This window comes from Mya arenaria, chromosome 11, assembly GCF_026914265.1.
Source record: "Mya arenaria isolate MELC-2E11 chromosome 11, ASM2691426v1".
Classification (NCBI taxonomy): domain Eukaryota; kingdom Metazoa; phylum Mollusca; class Bivalvia; order Myida; family Myidae; genus Mya; species Mya arenaria.
The window spans coordinates 12,874,214-12,893,635 of record NC_069132.1 but is presented as its reverse complement, the minus strand read 5'-3'; the positions used below and the strand labels follow the sequence as shown (position 1 = coordinate 12,893,635).

General features: G+C 37.8%; 2 protein-coding genes across 2 annotated transcripts; both read left to right on the top strand.

Moving 5' to 3' along the window:
* The first annotated feature begins 315 nt into the window (after positions 1-315).
* On the top strand, positions 316-16,579 carry LOC128209280 (leucine-rich repeat-containing protein 74A-like). The gene is made up of 13 exons (XM_052913239.1): positions 316-753; positions 1,199-1,410; positions 1,879-1,986; positions 2,237-2,330; positions 4,475-4,524; positions 6,011-6,092; positions 6,376-6,461; positions 11,769-11,963; positions 12,607-12,699; positions 14,386-14,503; positions 15,019-15,155; positions 15,603-15,688; positions 15,979-16,579. The coding sequence occupies exons 1-13, from the start codon at positions 588-590 to the stop codon at positions 16,484-16,486; spliced, it is 1,935 nt and encodes a 644-aa protein (XP_052769199.1). The 5' UTR covers positions 316-587; the 3' UTR covers positions 16,487-16,579.
* Positions 16,580-17,549: 970 nt separating this feature from the next.
* LOC128208336 (D(2) dopamine receptor-like) lies at positions 17,550-18,512 on the top strand. The gene has a single exon (XM_052911893.1). The coding sequence runs from the start codon at positions 17,550-17,552 to the stop codon at positions 18,510-18,512; it is 963 nt and encodes a 320-aa protein (XP_052767853.1).
* Positions 18,513-19,422: the final 910 nt, after the last annotated feature.

Genomic DNA, 19,422 nt, shown 5'->3' with positions numbered 1-19,422 from the left:
AGATAAAGATATGGTTGCCTGGAAGAAAACTTGGAAAGTAAGGTTTCTATTTTATTTGTTGCCAATTATTGCATCATTTGGTGCCCGTACTCTGTATGAAAAAAAACGTTAATTGATTTGATAAGCAAAATAAACATTTTGTATCAGTCTTAACTGCTTTGTCTGTACATGGAAAGCTACGTCACCTGAAATAAAGCGGCATCTTAACCCAACTCTGGTAGTTTCGGTCTTAATTAACTTATTGGCTGTTTCCCAATTCTAAGGGCAACGGTAAATTAATATGTAGGCAGAGTTGGGACATTAATAATTCAATATGTCATGCAATAAAGCTGTAGCCCATGTTATTTATCTGCCATCGAGTTTATGAAGCTTAATGAAGTACATGAAAACCTTTGATTTCCATACAACAAAGTCAAAGTTACACTCACGACGATTGAGTAACACCATAGAAAGTCACTGACCGGAATCTGCTTTAAATGTTACCAGAGATTATGCTATCAAAATGTTCTCTGTAAGTCATTGTGTAATAAATGTTTATCGAGTGAAGTACATAGAGTAACGGTGACATGTAAATGAAATAAGTAAGCATGGCAAACGCCAGTGAGTTTCGGATATGTAACAGAAAACGAGTAGGCCAGAATCGACCCTTTGCTGACATCTTCGATGGACGGTCGGACAGCGGGCGACCGGATGTGGAGACCAACAGCGAGAATGACAGTAGCTCGGAATATGATACAGATTTAGATGACAATGGTATGTTTTTTGTAATCTTTATATTTTAAGCGCCCTAAATTAAATGGCTTTGTTTATGTCATGATATGCTAGTTGTCGGCAACGAAGTGTATTACAAAGTTTTGACATTTACACGTTTCAAATATAGATAAAGAACTAATGCTTTAATTCAATTGTTTACTTCGCGGTGATTTTTTGCCATTTCATGAAGTCAGTTGTTGACGTTGTTAGAGGCGCTTATATTGGGCTTGGAAATGCCTCCGTCGGAATTTGCATTAAAAATGTTCTTGGCAGTGAATGTGCTCTGAAGGTTCGGGAACATGTCTTAAATGGTGCGTACTGGTGTAATTAAGAAGTAATTATTCAAAAATAAGACAAAAGGTTTCTTGGTTAGTCTCAGGGTGCTAGCGGTGGGTGAATCGTTTAAATAAAAAAGTGATTATTGATAAATAAATCCCTTTTTCAGAGTTTAGCCTGACACAGAGTGAAGAGGGCAGACAACGACAAAATGAGGAGAAAAACGAGGGTGTGGGTCACTTGACATACACGAGCACGTGCCGGGAACTGGGAACCGTCCCAAGCCAGCGAGTGGCGATGGAGCTGCGACGGCATATAATGAGGCTGCAACACATAGGCCTCAACACGGACCAGTGCCGCGCTCTCGCATGCGCACTCCTTGTAAGATAAGATTTTTTAACTATGCGTAAATATCCATTGCGGGTCAACAATTCAATCAGAAACAATCGTCTAGTGTGGTCAAATATTCAAACTAAATTCGAATACTAGTCAACCGCTGGTTGACCACGGCCGAGTATCTGTTTTAAGATATTTCTAGTTACCTATGTATCATGATTTTAGAACAAATGACGATATTTTAAATGCGGACCAGAATATTGTACTTTTTTGCACGGTAGTCATGTAACGAAATATTCTTATTTTAGATCAATAATAGGAGGTATCAGTTATGTTTATAACATTGTTTTTATCGTTAGTAAGAAAGATTTAATTCTTCGATTATAAATGCAAATGTGTACTTTTGATATTTTGTTTGTAGGTAAACGTCCTGTACGATGTATTGGAAAGAAAATTAATACTGTTACTGAAAGACTCACACATTAAAACTACATTTTTGTACCCGTGTTTCAGCACAACACGAGGGTTCGGGTCCTGGATCTGGAAGACACGGGACTCACGAGTGACGGACTCGTAGTCCTTCTTAACGCTCTTCGTAGTAACGCCAATATTACCAGCCTAGTAAGCAATGCACTTGTTTACACATAAATAACTTACACAATTTTCTTGAAAATCATTGAATACGGAGCATTGCATTTACCCTAACTCGTTTTGATCAACAGTGCTGCGTTATGAAGAAACGGTAACTAACGAAATATTTGCGTACCCAATTTGTGTATAACAGAAAATAAACCACATGTATGTATTTATCTAATAAATCCAAACAATATAACATTGACGTGATAACCATATGATACTCATATTCCCACAGAGCCTGTGTGAGAATGTGGTGGACGGTGTTGGTGCGCTGGCCCTCGTGGACGTGCTCCGGGACACTTCCTGTCTGACCCACCTCAGTCTCTCCGGTATGTGGTGACCGTTCAAATATTTTCTCCTTTTTGTTTTCATTTTAGTTTGTGTTTTTTAAATGTGGAAGAAGTGTCAATGCTTAATGTCGTCGTCGTCGAGGAGCCATTCAACATCCGCCCTTACAGACCAAAACATTCCGTCTGTTCGACACAATAAGTTGGCATTTAAATTTCAGTGATTTTTGTTTTGTTTTTTCCCCATCACCCGTCGTCCGTCTGGGCAAAACCTAGCGGTGTTAAAGGGGTGTTTCCTTTAGGGTTAGGAGTTTATTTGGTTTTATATTGAAAAAACAACAACAACAACAACACATAAATGTGCACGTTTTAGGGGCTTTTTTGAAGAAAGAAAAACCACATAAACCAGAAATGTTGTCCCTCGTCCGCCAACAATTGCCAGTTTAGTGTGAACTCACAGGGATTTTCCTTGGATGGGTTTCTTTCAAAGTTGTTCATAGAAAAAAATAACCATGCAGAACTCTGGTTACCATGGCAACCGAAAGTAAACAATTCAAAATCTTAACAAAAACCATGAAGCTTAGAGCTTAGATATTTGGTGTGTTGCATTGTTTAGTACTCTACCAACTTTGTTCAAATTATGCCCTTGGGGTTACACATATCTGACATATTTATATATAATGAGAAGTTTAAAAAAAAAAATATTCTTGCCTAAAACCTCTAGGCTCAGACCCTTGATATTTTGTATGTAGCATTATACAGTAGGCCTCTATTAAGTTTGTTTATATAGTGCCCCTTGGATCAAAACTGGCCCGCCCCGGGGATCACAAGTTTCCTATATACTTATAAAATCTTGGTGTCTGAAAGCGCTTGGTCCAGACCCCTGTTTTGTATGTAGCATCATACAGCGGTCTTCCACTAATTTTGTTCAAATTATGTACCTGTGTGCAAAACTGGCCACTCCCTGGGGTTCACAGGTTTCCTATAGACTTATGCGGGGAAAACTTATATTATTGTCTGATACCGCTAGGCCCAGACGTTGGATATTATGTATGTAGTAACATAAAGAAGTCCTCTATCGAGTTTGTTCAAATGACATTGACTGTGACCTTGAACCATTCTTTCTTATTTTTAAATTTTCAGCAATGAAATTTGGACCATATGTACATTTTTTTGAAAACATATATCAATGTTATGTTCGGATGACATTGACTGTGACCTACTTTCTTATTTTTGAAGTTACAACAATTAAATTTTGACCATGTTTGCAGTTTTGCAAACAAATATCAATTTTGTCCTCGGCTGATTAATACTGTGACCTTTTGGCTTACTGCCCTTAACCGCTACAACATTTGAAATTACTCCATCATAGTTTAATCCCTTGTTGCATTGGCATTAACCAATAAACTCATTCATTCTCATAAAACAAAGGTTTCAAACTTTCACTCAGGTGAGCGATTTAGTGCCATCATGGCTCTCTTGTTTGCCTATGTATTTTGTTCAGAACGTATGTTTTATCCTTAAACGTCTTATGCTCATATCAGCATCTTGGTCAGACTTGAAAAGATGACCAAAGGATATACTAGTTTTGTGTCGCCTACGTAGCATAGCAGGCACATAAACATAACTTTGTCCGGCGTCATCGTCCGAGTCCTTAATTTCCACGGCCCCTGCGTCATACTTTCGTTTCTGAGCAATTACTTTTGAAAAGCTTCGTTTTAAGTATTCAACTTTGATATGAACATTGGTCATTGTCAGAAGATGACCACTATTGATACAAGGGTACGGTGACGTTTATTAGAATAAAATTTGGCACCTTCGCTTGCGAACATTTTTGTTGGAGTTTCTGATACTCCTCTCTGATCATTTTTCATTAGATAGTTTGTTTTAGGTTTAAAAACAGTTGTTTGAATCTTATATACGTATGCTTAATTGGTGCATCACACTTAAAATATTATTATTAGATTAAACAAGTGGTTTACTCTTTCTGTAACACAGATATGTCCAAAGCTATCAATATCATTGACAATTTGGATTTGCGTAGAAAGTCCCATAACTCTGTATGAAATATTTCCTGACATCTAAGAAATGGATTTTAAGACGCATGTGTCGGCTTTCGGTGCTTTAATTGTTTTCGTTTATAGATTTTCTCATTACACAATAATAACACCATAACCTTATTCTAGGCGCGCAACTGGGTGAACGAGAGATGGATTGTATCGCCTCCGGTTTCCAGGTAACGAGCTCTTTCATAGCCGTCTAGCTGTTTGGCTTAGTGCTGATACATTGTGTTTGTCATAGACCAGATAAATAACTTTTTTTAAATGATGTCTTTTTCAGGAGTGCGAGTGTAAAATAATGATGTGATGTAATTTTAAGATCTATGTCATCGTTCTATATGCTCGTCTGCATGATTGAATGTAGGTGTTTTCTACGGCATGGAAAAACAACTACGATCTTTCTTGATGGCACATGTGTCAACAATATTGTAGCAAACCGTCTAGAAAATAACAATTACTCGTAAACTATTGACATGATTGTTTCACTGGATGGGACTATATGTTTGCCCTCCGTCCGTCCGTCCGTCTGTCTATCGAGCCGAGCCAACCACGGTGTGTTTAGTTTGTGTATCATTAGGGTTAGGAGTTTAAATGGTTGTGTGTTTAATAAAAAAAACCCACACAAATACATGTTAAGGGACTCTTTTTATGGAAGGAAAAGTACATAAACAAAAAAGTTCGTACGTCTGTTTGTCCATACGGAAAAACTGGACGCTGCAGTAACTCAAATATGCAACCTAGGTGAAAGAAACATGGTACATGTATGTGGATAATGGGCCACGGGGACATTGTGCGCGATTTATTATCTGGGTTATTTTTATAAAATTTCGAATTATATTAAAGCTACATCCATGGAATTTGGTATGTGGTAAGAAGATTATGTAGGTCATTTTAACTTATATTTTGAGATACTTAAATCGTTCAAACGAGATACGTATAATGAGATTTTTGAGATTTGAGAAACATTTCTTAGGAACCACGGTACCCCCGTTTTAGTGGCTTGAAAAATATATGATATGGTTTATTTTAGAATATGTATGGTTGTCGTAGTCTGCATCCGCTTGCAAGTATCTTGTATTTTGGTCTAAGTTGTTTTTATCTTACTCCGAAATGTATAGAAAACTGTTATGGTAGCGCGTAACCTGTGAATGTATGGAACATGGTACAGTTCCAGGTGTACAGTCTCAATTCGCATACATTTTTTTAAAGTACCGTAACTGTCTGAAATACTATTAGCTATAATGCGACTTGGCCAACTGAGAAAACATGAACGGGCACTAGCATCTGTTATGGTGTTATTGAATTATAAGAGCCAATTTTAGCCACACGTTTTGTTTCTGTTTATAGGTATTTGTTGTAAGTAGTCCAATGGTAGATTCTCCTGAAAACATATGAAAAAGGAATCAAAGATCTTTAATTCCTTTCATTAATGTCACACGTGTTTCTTTCCCGGAGAAATGAGGATATTTCACCGAAAAAATAATTTCCGGCAAGCGACTTACTAATACGAATTCCCATGTGAATATTTGGTACATTTCGATTTAATCATTCCAAGTCGTAATATTCCTGCTCCATAAAATGTCTTAATAATTTGTCATGCATCTAACATCAGTGGTGTGCCATCGGTTCCTGGGGACTAACTTGCAAACATTCTTTTTTCAGGTGAACTCCACGCTGGTCTGGCTTGACCTCAGCCACAATAACATTTCCTTAGGAGGAGCTAAGAAGTTGGGTCGTGCTTTAGGTATACTGAAATTTATAACCAGAGTAAAACAATGTTGCTACCGTACTGAACCTGTTAAATTATGGCTGAAAATGCGAAGTTCGAACCTCCTAAGTGGTTACATTTTCCCGGGGTTGTCTACACCGTCGGAATACGTGGTGTACGTCAAAACGTGAGCTAGAATCATATCATATGATTTGATATGAACTGCATGCGATTAACTCTACTCTAATAGTTATTAATTGTCATCTTAAAGACTGTAATGTTTTCGCGTGTTTATCCCCGAGTTCCATGCATATTTCAGGTGACATGCGGACATTACAGTATCTGGACGTCAGCTGGAATCACATCCGGTTGGAGGGCGCCGTCGGCCTTCTAAAGGGCATCAAGGTAGGACTTCCGTTTCTGTCTTTAAGGTCATCCTTGGTTATTCGCTGGTAAACAATAACACAGCACCGCGTCACGTGCGTCTCCCAGTGTTATAGAACAAACTTGATTGGATTCTAATCAGCTTAATCACTCTCAACTTCATACTTCCATGGACTTATCAGATAGTTAAAGTATTATTTAATGAAAATGCATTGAACAATTGTCATAGATAATATCGTAAGGATTGGGGACATAGCTATACGAGCTGATCTTACTACAATAGATGCGTACCTGGTATAACGTACAGTGAAACTGCGTTCCCTCAAACAAGCGGTCGTTCGAGAACCGGCGTTCCCTCGAGGTCGGAGCTTGGTGCCGAACTTTTTTCCTTCTATTTTCATATAAAATATACCCACGCTGCATCGAAACCTAATTATGTCCAGCAGTCGAGCAATATCCTCGGTCCCAAGTACACAAATCGTGCACAAAACCTTATGGCTCCCTCGAGGACATAACTTCACACTTTTCCCAACGCGTGTTCCAAAATAAACAAGCAATTGCTAGGTGTTAAAATTTCCGCTAGTTGCAAAAATTGCAACGACAGTTGAAAGGCAATTTGATAAGGTGTGAAAAACCGTTTTTCACTGTTAACGCATGACCGATATTAGTTGATATGGGCATTTGAGATGATAATTATGAGAAGTTAATGACGAGAAGTTAACGCTTTAGATGTGGTCAGAAGGTTCTTTGAATTCACTGCCGATGCTGACCGCGATCTTCAATCTTCAAACGCTCTGTACGCTGTCACGTCACATAACAGAACAGAACAGAATGTTGATTTAACTTAAGCATATACAGCTCATCGTTATAAACACAAAAATAAATACACCTAATCAATTCAATATTCATAATCAAATCAATATTGCATGCATGAAAAAACAAAAAAAAAAGAATAATTTGCATTCTATTACTTACAATCGAGTTACACAATACCACGAGAGAGAAAAAGCAAACTTTAAATTACTAATTTAGCAGAAGTGAATGTGAGGAGGTCTTTAGGGGTGAATTATACATTCAAGTCTCTTATTTTAAAAGCTTTGGTACAAAAAATAGCTAATCTTACAAACAGAGATTTATTGTCAGAATTGAGTAATGATATAAATTTTACCATACTAGGATGTCTGACATAATATCTAGGAATATAATTCTGCCTTATATCATTATAAATTGGACAAACTAATACAAAATGAAATTCATCTTCAATATCGTTTAAATTACACAGTGTACATTTTCTATCTTGTCTTTGAATATTGTTATGTCTCCCAAGTTCAATGTTTAGATTATGGGAGGATAATCGGAGCTTAGCTAAAATATTTCTATATTTGAAATTTTCCATTAAAACAATGTAAGTTGATATTTTAAATGTTTCCTTGATTTCCTTAAACAAATACAAGGATGAATGTGTTTCCATGGTAGCACGCCAACCGGTTATATACATGTCTCGTAATCTGTCTCTGAGCATGGGGACAAATGCACATACAATTACAGACTCAGGAAATTGCCAAACGTCCGCAAACCCGGATGACTGAAGGATAGTTTTAACTCTGTCGACCCAGTTTAGACTTTGTGGGTTAACCCGAAGTTCCCGGTATTGTTCTGTAATAATTGCCATGAGAATACAGTTATCTTGTTTCTCATTGTATAACTTGAGAAAATACTTAATAATACGAATATGTCGCTCAATATATAATGGAAATCTGCCTAGCTCTCCATAAAGTGACAAGGTATTTGTAGAGCGTTTGACATTTAGGACCCACTTGCAAAACTTTCTATGTACTCTTTCAATAACCTCTGTCTGGATATAGCCCCATACTTCACAGTTATAGTTCAATATAGACAAAACAAGTGCATCAAACAGATTAAACGTAATATCAATAGGGACGCGGTTATGCTTGAGTAGAGCCTTAAGTGCATTCATAGAGCGCAATGCCTTTCCCGCCAGCGTGGTAGCTGCCTGCATGAAAGATCCACCACTGGAAAATACAATACCGAGGTAGTTAAATGAATTGACTATATCAACAGCCTAATCGTTATAAGTCCACTTATCGGATTTTCATATACGCCCCCCCTTTTCTAAATACCATTATCTTAGTTTTTTCCACATTGACCGTCAAATTCCATTTGCTACAATAAGTACTTAAATTATTCAAGGATTCCTGTAACCCCTCCCTCGTCTCTGACAGAATAGCGGCGTCATCTGCAAACAGCAATAAATATATTGAGATCTCATTGACTGTGAGACCTGCATTTAAGCTTTGTTGTAAATGGAGTTCGATATCATTGAGGAAGAGAGAGAAGCAAATCGGGGAGGTTATTTCCCCCTGGAACAAGCCAATGTTACTTTCAAAGAAATCAGACAAAGACCCCAAGTGTTTTATGCACATTTTCACCTCGTTATACATCGACCGCAACAGGGACAAAAACTTTCCATCTATACCAAGTTTGATTATCTTATACCAGAGGCGCCCCCTATCAATGCAATCATATGCCTTACGGAAGTCAACAAAACAGCAATACAGTTTTTTCTTCTTTCCTAATTGCCTTTGTATAATTGAGTTGAGTACAAAAACCGGATCAACCGTACTGTACTTGCTTTTGAAACCAAATTGAGCATCAGTCAGAATATCTTGCTCTTTAGCCCACATTTTAAGTCGGTCATTTAGTATAACTGTAAATAATTTAGCAAAACAGCTTAGGAGCGTAATACCGCGGTAATTATTAGGATCAGATGTATCTCCCTTTTTATATATAGGAATTATGGCTCCTGTTGCCCATGATCTGGGAAATGATTGGGTATTAACTATATGATTAAAAAATAATCCTAGAGGTTTAATTATAATAGGTATTGATGCCGTAAAATACTCATAGAGTATATTATCAAGAGAACAGGCTTTATTGCTGCCTAATTTCTTAACAGCATTTATAATTTCCTCGTCACTTATAGGTTTATCTAAATTATCAAACGTAGGGCCATTATAGGGTTTAGTATCGAAATCTTCGACATATTCCCTACTTTCGTCGTCTACTTGAACCTCTATATTTGATATTAAATTATGGAAATAGTCCTTAAATTCTCTATTTGATATATTGTCTCCGGAATTACTACTTGTCTTCCTCTTAAATATCTTCCAAAATTCTCTAGGCGACTTTTTACGCATATCATTCATTTTTCTGCATCGCTCTTTATTAAAATTATTTTTGGACGTTCTACACTGATATTTATAATCCTTCCTTCCTTTAAAAGCTGCTATTCTATCTACATCAGATAATGAAATATTGTACTGAGACACAGCGTTTTTATAAACAATATATTTTCGTCTGCATTCTTGGTCATACCATTCCTTCCTATTTGTGTGTGCATTATCAAAATATGCTGAACATTTGGCCTTTTTCTCAAAGTATTTCTGACCTTTATTACACAGAAAGGTCGTAAAGATATTAGTTAATTCGTCTACATTTCCTTCCTTGGAAATTGCATCATGTAAATCCTTCTCTAAATTGTGAATATCTGCACATACGTCCGCTACAAAGTTATCTTTAAATTTTGTGTCCCATTTATAATATATCCTGTTATTTGAAACACAATCATCGAGTTTAGTATGTGTTTTAAATGAAAAGCATAGAGGTGCATGATTAGAAAAGGTATTAAAATCCCCAACGATAAAACTCCTTAATGCATTGAAATTGTCGAGAGATGATAACAAATAATCGACAACACTTTGTCCATTGTGGGTCATGTACGTAATAACGATTGAACAGTTTTGCGAAACCGACAAGATGCGCCAATCAACAATCCTTGATTTTGCGAAACTTAAATCTGACTAATGCCAGCGATTTCCACAACGCAACACATAGTCGGTGTCTTAGTAAACAGTCTGTTTGACGACTTCAAACTTAAAATACACTGAAAGATGTTTCATATCAAACTGGAAAATTGAAAATTGGGTCGTTCGAAACATCGGTTCCCTCGAGGTTTTGGCTCGGTCCCTGGCGACCTCGAGCGATCGCAGTTTTATTGTATGTACTGATGATGTGATCAAGAAGTCCTGTCGACTTCTTTTATGGCGACTAGACGAGTTATAGCACCCCCTTCGGTCGAATTATCTCGACTTGTTCATTTATTCACTCGATGTAGACAGAAGTTTTATCGACAAATCAGGTTTAAGACGTTATGGGTACTTCATAATAATGTCGTCGATTAAAAAGAAGTCGGCATAACCGACAAGTCGACACATGTTTTTGCTATAAGGACATGTCATTGGCAAGTAATGTATGACTTATTGAGTATGTAACTTTACCTGCATGCCGCACCTTATTTCCACCTTCGACACCCAGTTTATTCATAGTTATCTCAATTGACACGGCGGGCAATCATTGAAGCAACAACATGTTGATATGCGTTGCAAAGACTCCAACGCGCCTGAATACCACAGGCAAACTCGTACTCATAAATAATAAATGAGGTGAAATACGAATGTGATATTGGATTTACATATTCATTTATAACCTCTTAAATCCACTTTTGTTTCCGAAAACTGCATCTGTTTTTCCAGAAAGTATTATTTCATTTGTTTTCTTTCGAATTAAGTATTTGAACCCCCCTCCTTCAAAAAAGCGGGAGTTCATGCTTTGCGCATGTCGGCCCGTCAGTCGGTCGGTAGACCAAACATTGGCCGATTGATAACTAAGGTATGGTTAGTCCTCAAACTCGGTAGGGAGGTTGGTCATGACATCAGAACCACAGTGATTTTGAATACAAAACCTTTTCAAATCAATATAAGAAGTACGCTTTTACCTACTGTAAACTAGGTGGAGAGGATATTCATGACCTTCAATTACCCTTAAATTGCGAAATGACCGTCAATTACCCTTAAATTGCGAAATGACTGATTGGCTGAAAATAGGGGACATAGGTGTTTTACAAACATCTCTTGTGCTCTAATAATGGATATCCGTCCGACAAGGCCCAGATGGGGACATTTGTCACGTGACTGTGGCGGCTGTTGTTGGAAATGAAAGTACCCTTAGGCTAGTAGAAAACGCAACGTTTAAATTAAAATACGCTTCCATCTACAATATATAACGTTGGTGTCGTGGTCGGCAACGTTTTTGTCAATTTTTAGCGTCGTGCAAACACTTAAATGTTGGTCATAAATTAGAAAGCGTAAAATACATTCAAATGCAACTTGTTACATACGATGACAATGTTTTGCTTTCTGTCGAAGAAAAGTGGTCTCGTTTTGATGTTCTTAATACATTAAACCCAAGATAAGCACGTGTCTGGAGCACGTGAATCTGGCGATGAACGGGCTCGGGTTCGAGGGGTCCCTGCAGCTGGAACCCACACTGCTCGAGAACTCATGCCTCCGCTATCTCGACGTCAGCCACAACCGCATCAACTGGGAGGGCGTCTCGTTCGTCGCCAAGGGACTCCGGAAGAACGCCACACTCCGGGTCCTGAAGGTACATTTTCGAGTCATTTACAATTACCATTTACCCTGTATTTTTTTACACTTACTCAGATTATTTATCTTTTAATTTATAAATGTGATTGTTGTTAGGTACAGACTGTTATTGTTTTAGTTTATATTGGCAGTATTGACAGGCCGCTGTATAATGACCCATACCTGAACTGAATTAACTGTTCAGGTCCAAGGAATCACGCAGCAAATTAATCTGGCCGCAGGAACCTAGCCAGCCTTGTTCAAATAGTTCAGAAATCCATATTTATATTTCTCTAAACTTGACTGAAGACCAATCACTGTGCGTTGCACTATGTCAAATTTAATAAATTGCATTTAATGAAATTCTTTTTATTTAAAGGTGTTGACTCAAAAACTATTTAATAGCTTTTGCGTGGTAGATTTGAAATTATCAATCATAGAGATAAACAGATACTCATTCATACTATTGAATATTGTACAGTGACTTATTTTCTTGGCGAATCCTCTCCATTATGTTTTTGGCTACTTGCCTTTACATTGATCTATACTTCTCCTTCATTTTGTCATACGCTACGTTTATAAATACACTTGTCCTAGTTTGCCATTGCCTTAAGAGTCCTTGATCCGCCTTACATTTGTGTGTGTGTGTGTGTGTGCTTCAGATCGGCCACAATCCTATCAACATGGAGGGCTGTTACGAACTGCTCAAGGCGGTCGCCGTCCGCCGCAGTCGAGTCATACACATTGGTCTTGAGGTAAAATACAGTTTTAACAAACAAGGCATTCCCTTAGACTTGAAATGACAAACAGTTTGGTTCGGAGTAACTTTTTAAAGTTGACTCAGTGATTTATTGTTTTCACTTAGTACTACATGGACATTTGAAGAAGTATCATTTGTTCTCCACTGAGAAAAAAGAATTCAATGAATTTCTATAAACGGTAAATATTCCGCCGTCGTCGTGTGGTAAACACAAATAAATCGTCATTAGGGTCATGTATCCACTAATACGCTACTATAGTAACGTATTAGTGGATACATGACCCTAATGGCGATATACAGTGTATTAGCTTCTTTATTAATACCTGCAATATTACATATTACATGTTTTATCGGTCGTCATATCAATAATAGTGCCAGAAAATGATGTTATAAATTCAGTGTATGCTATTTCGATCAGTAAATGGTTACCTTTGTCCATTTGTGTATCTGATGACCACATTGTTTTAGGTCGCTGAGATACACTAAGTATCACCTAGAGTCACAACTTAAACATAATAAACATGTCCTCATAAAGACCTTGACGTTTGTATAAATGATGGACTGGTGATACTAATACAAAACGAACTTGTACATAAAGAAGAAAACCCTACAGAAATTTCATAACCTGAACGCACTGATTTTTTTTTATCACTTGATAATGCCAAGGGTCGAAACTGAAGAAAAACTAATGTAAGAGTTATGAAACTTCACTGTTCAGCTCTTATTGATTTGACATATGAGATCATTTAGATTTTTGTTTTGGCTTCAAAACATAACGTCATGCAGTCGACATTTTGACAACAAAACATTATATGGTACCACAATACGTTTCTATTTATTTGTTATCAAGAACAAAAAGTTAGTAGCTTATATTTCCTGAAACAATTTTATATTTTAAAAATAAAAACTACTACAATACTTATAATTTAAGAAGTATATAATATGAACATAAAAAAACAAAAGGGTAAAATGCTTTTATTGCCCGGAAATGGTTTACTACTTGTGACATCAGCCCTCTACCTCAAACACCCACGACACCCACGTTTCATGTGGTCTCAATATCACAATTTTAAATACTTCAATCAATTTCCAATCTCATCTCATTTTACCACAAAACCGCATAGCACAATGCCCATACTACATGTATATGTGTTACTCTTTAAACACGCATTCTCTAAAAGATGGTGTTGGTACCATTTGAGTCGTTTTTTAGTTATTACTCAAGTAATAAAGATTGAAATAACTGTCGTTTTATAAATTGTTGTGTTTTATTGAGTGTCTGTCGGCGTGTACATGATGTATATTGAAATAACTTAAATTGTTATGTTAATTAAACATGATTTGTATAGAATAATTATATTCAAAACATCAATAGTTCTTGTATACGAATGTATAAGTGCGATGCAGATGTTTTTTGATTTACCAAATGCATTTTGTTTTTGTGTGTTTGTTTTTCTTCATAGAAGGCCACATTGTAAATATGATGTTGTTATAGTTGAACCTGTAATTATGTCATAATATTATGTCATAATGTGTCTATACCTTCTCTAAATAAAGATATTATTATTATTAATATTAATATTATTATTATTATTATTATTATTATTATTATTATTATTATTATTATTAATTTAAATTGGTCCGCATGATCATTGACGTCACGGATGACGTAATATTGCAGAACATTCCTGTGAACGGCGCAGTGCTGACGGTGGTGAACGAGGTAACAACGACCCGCCAGTTCGCCATCACTCACGGTGGCGTCCTCGATACAAGAGACGTCGTCGGCATCAGAAAAGGTAATTTTAAGGTCCAATATAACACTTGGCAATGATATACAACACTTGACACTTCTTTCGCAAATCAAAAAGAAATCGAGCAAATAATCAATCCTGTCAGTGCGATTTTCAAACGTCGGACATGTTTAAAGAAGCCAACGTAGATCAGTGTGATCAGAGTCAAGATCATGCACAGGTGGCATATAGCAACAATCCATCGAATGTTCTAAACATATATCAACAAAGTTTGCTAAATTCATCAATAAAAACCAACCTTTCTTGTGTTTACCATCCAAACTCAGTCAAAACAACTTTCCATTAATTATTTTCTGTCAATAACGGCCATTTTTCTATGCAAGCGCCTGGCTGATGGCATTGAAGTTGACCTTGTTTTCGATTGGACTCTCGCTGGGCACGGCCAATTGAAAACATGGTCAACTTCAAGGCCATATAGTCATATATTGACTTTAATATATCATTTAAGACCAAACACTGAGTCAAATTCATGTGGTTCAACCAATTGCTTGTTTGTACAGAGAAGCCAGAAGACCCGATCACCCTGGTAGTACGTTACCTATCGAATGTTGGTATCCGAATCATCGACCTTTTCCGGATGTTTGATTCCGACAACGCAGGCGAAGTGAGCAGACGAGAGTTCATCCGGGGACTTAAGGTAAAGACACATACACGTTTATTGTTTGTATTTAGCGACTTATGTAAAAGAGCATTTGATAAAACAAAATTGGTACTGATTCTGCAAAAGATGAGGACCAAGAGCAGAATTGGTATTGGTGGTTGACATACCTTGAACATGAACTTACAACCAATTTTTAACAACTATAAAATATCTTTACGTGAAACTGATTGGACCAACCTTGAATCACCACGGAAACACATACTAATCGGTGAGTAACCGACATGGCTACACTTGTAGTACTTGCGGTCATTGTAAGTAATTCCTAACGATCTATATGAGAGATTCTAACGATATATATCAATAGCAACTTGTTTATTTGATCCCTATGATTCAAATGAAGATATTCAGATGAAGCCATACCTCATATATTCGTTAAATAAATGTGTCGGTATGCTGGTATCCTGGGGTGTTTTATCGTTCCAGCGTGTGGGAGTGCCACTGTCGGACCGTGACCTGTACAGTGTGGCTCACCGCCTCGACAAACACAGGAAGGGCTACATCAGCTATAGGTACTCACAAGCGTCACCATTATAGGAACCAACGAGTTTTAATAATAAAACCCATACCATAGTCATGTTCCAAATTCATTACCGCATTTACAAAGATTCCTAAATAAGATAAGTTTTTTTCAGAACGTCATTGTTAATGTCTTTTTCCTTTACAAAGTATCGTTTAATTGTCTGTAATAAATACAAATATAGACAACAGTTATTATGTTTTCTCGCTTTATCGGTAACTCCTTTGCGTGTTATTGCTCTGTTTGTCCATGATGTTGATAAGATTATGATATACTCTACAGCCTTTTGTCCAATGGCGTGAGAAACCATATCCGGGAAGAGCGTAAGGAGGAGACGCGTAAGGAAGTGAAGAAACGGAACCGGCTGGAGGAGCGGCGACGCATCCTGCAGACGGAACTTCCGGAGATTTACAAGCGGAAGTACGATGATGATCTGTTTATGTTCTACGCCTCCTCCACCACGGGCACCCCGACCCGCAGCCGTACCGGAAGTACCGCCAGCCATACTGGAAGCCAGGTTCCTATACTACCCCCTATTCAGTCCGCAACTTCTTCGTTCGCGTCAGCATTACAGGCGGACACTCGGGTGTTGGATGAGACGGAAGTTGTGGCGCCAGTCAACGGAAGTTCCGGTATAGAGACTCCGGCTTCAGTGCACTGGAAACGGACCACGTCCTCAAAAGGCGGTGTGAACAATTCCTACAAGCTAATGTGGCATATAAACAAATACCTTGAAAGAAAAAAGACACAAGCAAACTTTGACTTGGTGTCAACTGATTCAACCGTTTAGCACTGGCAGATACATTAACATGTACGCGTTTGCTCCAAAGCAACGAATTGTTTATGTTATAATTATTGGAGTCCTATGTTACTCAAATTTTCAAATAAATCGCTCATTTCAAACTAGTTTACGTTGTAAATAGCTATATAACATCTCCGTTCAAAGATATGGTTCCGATGGAAGCGTATATCGTATTTATAAATGTTGTATTATGTGCGATATACTCATTTCTCTATTTTTCTCAAGTCAGTCCGGCCTTCATTATGTTAGCTTCTCAATGTTATGGGAAAATTTATGTCATGAAATGCATTTGAAAAGATGCCCATTTGGCATAAGGTTACTTGGCGTATACCTGACCATAAAGGCCATGAAGGAAATAACCTCCGCAATAGTACAAACTAAGGTAATCAATCAGGCGATCAGTAATTCCTATCTGCCCTTAAAGGTATAATTAGGTCTGCTCTCAGCGAAATTACTGCAAAGTTTTAATTATCTGGTCCTCAATTTGTAGATCGGAGATAATTTATATTGTCTTTTAATGTATGATATATTCTCCGATGATCTGAAATTCTAGTAGCCGTGCTTGGAAGCGCCGCCTCGCGCTTTTTTCTCCAGGACAAGAGGCAGTTCCCGTCTGCGTGCGAATGTGGCCGCATGCTGTCAAGAAACCATATAAGATCCGTCATAAATATGAAAGACTAATAAAATGCTCAGTATTAAAACAAAAATAAAAATGTGGAACATTCTTTGAAAGGGATTTATGGAAACTTGTAGCGACTGTGTTGATACTTATCTTAGTAAACAGATTTAGCAGTGTGAAATTAATGAAGATTAACGACATGTAAAATAGAGTTTTTGGCGTAATTCAATACAAAAGGAAATGGTCGTGAGAATGTATTTATAAATGTGAATTATGTATTTTTGCGACAGCTTTTTCGGAAATAGAATGCAGCGGATACATTAAACAACACCTTTATGTGCAGTGAAAAAATCGCGATGGAAAAGAAATAAAAAAAGCTGGAGAAATTGATGCTCAAATTAAAAGTAAAATAGGTAACCCCTTTTAACACAAATGGATAACGGTACAGTTGAGCATAATGTGAGTAGCGGTGATTCGGCCGTGGTCAGAGAACTGTCGGTATTCGCGATGGTAACGGTGACGCTGCAGGCATTGCTCATGGTCCTCATCGTCCTGGGAAACTCGCTCGTGCTCGCCGCAATCTGCCGCTTCCAAGTGCTCCAGGACGTCACTGGCGTGTTCGTAGCAAACCTGGCCGTGTCCGACCTCATCATAGGCGTCACACAGCCGTTCCAAACAGTATTTTTCTTCCTACCGGATCTTGAAATGAACAAGACCGCATGTATTATGCGGTATCTCGTTATAACATTTGCATGTAACGCATCCATTTATTCTCTAGTTTGCACTGTCATTGACAGATACATCGCAATTAAGTATCCATTTACGTATCATGAACTGATGACCAAGACGACGGCTTACTGTATGGTGGTTGCGATATGGACGGTGGACTTCATGTTCCAGTGCATTCCGCTGTTCGGCGTCAATAACTACGACCAGGCGCCTTTCTGCCTATACGAGCTTGTCATGAACAAATGGTACCGCCTCTTCAACTTCACAAGCGGCCTCTTTTTTGCCTTCTGCATGTTTTTAATTTACGTCCACGTTTACCTAATAGTGCGAAAGCACGTGACTCAAATAGAGTCGGAGGTGACAGCGGAGGCTCGCGCGCTCCTAAAGCGGACGAAGCAAATGAACAGTGCGGTTGCCGTGGTTGTCCTCTTCTTCCACATTTCGTGGCTCCCGTTCTTTTTCATCCAGATGACGATGCTAGACGCTGCCGACGTCACCAGGGACAAGGTCATGGTCGCCAACTTCCTCGTCTTTCTTGGCATTATCAACTCTGTGGTGAATCCCATTGTGTACGCGTGGAAAAACAAGCGATACAGGCGCGCATTTAAAAAGCTTCTTTGCATCAAGGCAAATCCCGATGAGACAACTATTTCAACAGTTGCTTAAGAACAACCGTGATTGCTTCAACTGGTACTATGTGTACGTTGTGCATGAGGAACTATTTTGTTTCATCGAAATCCCGGATTACATATGACCAAGCATGCGTTCAAAGTATGCAATATGCCAAACATTATAAACTCGGCAGTATAAGCATGTTTTTTTATTTTTTTTTTATTTTTATACTTTGTTATTTAATTTTCAAAAATATACAGATTGGTTTGAATCTATACTATAGAATATGTGTTTCCGGTCCGGGTCGAAACAGCAAACCCGAAGGCACGTGCAAAAAAGCCGGAAACGAGGCTTGAAGATTTACCAGTTGTCTGTTTCCCTGCGTACCGTCATTCCGATAACGATAGTGTAAGGGGAAGGAACACCAGACCACCGGCCACACAGCGTTAGATAATTCGATCCGCGCCGGAAACACATGGGGATCCTTTATGTTTATCTTGAATTTTCAATTTGTGTTAATATATTGACGTAGAAAGCGTAATTTAAGTCAAATAGTTTCTCTATAACAATGCATCATATATTTCAATATATTTTAGTGGGCGGATTAAAAGCCACGATAATTCGATGCATGCTGAGAAAATTTGCAAACAATAAAATAACCATAACTCTCTGTGAAGTACTCAAATAGAATCACTAGGCTTGATTTACTAAATAGTAAATCACTCCTGTCAAATTTCAACCAGATTTGACCATGGGGTTTTGAATAAAATGTCCACACACAAATAGCTATATATGTACAATATATATTGAAAAAAGGGTCATAACTCTGTAAAAATAGTCCGAAGGAACCTTGTCGACGACATTAACCACCAGGCTCGTTAAGTGCCTGTTTGGCGTTGAGGCTGTGCCTTTAAACAGGGTCATTCTGAATGGTTTGACTAATGGGCTTGTCCCTTCATTATAT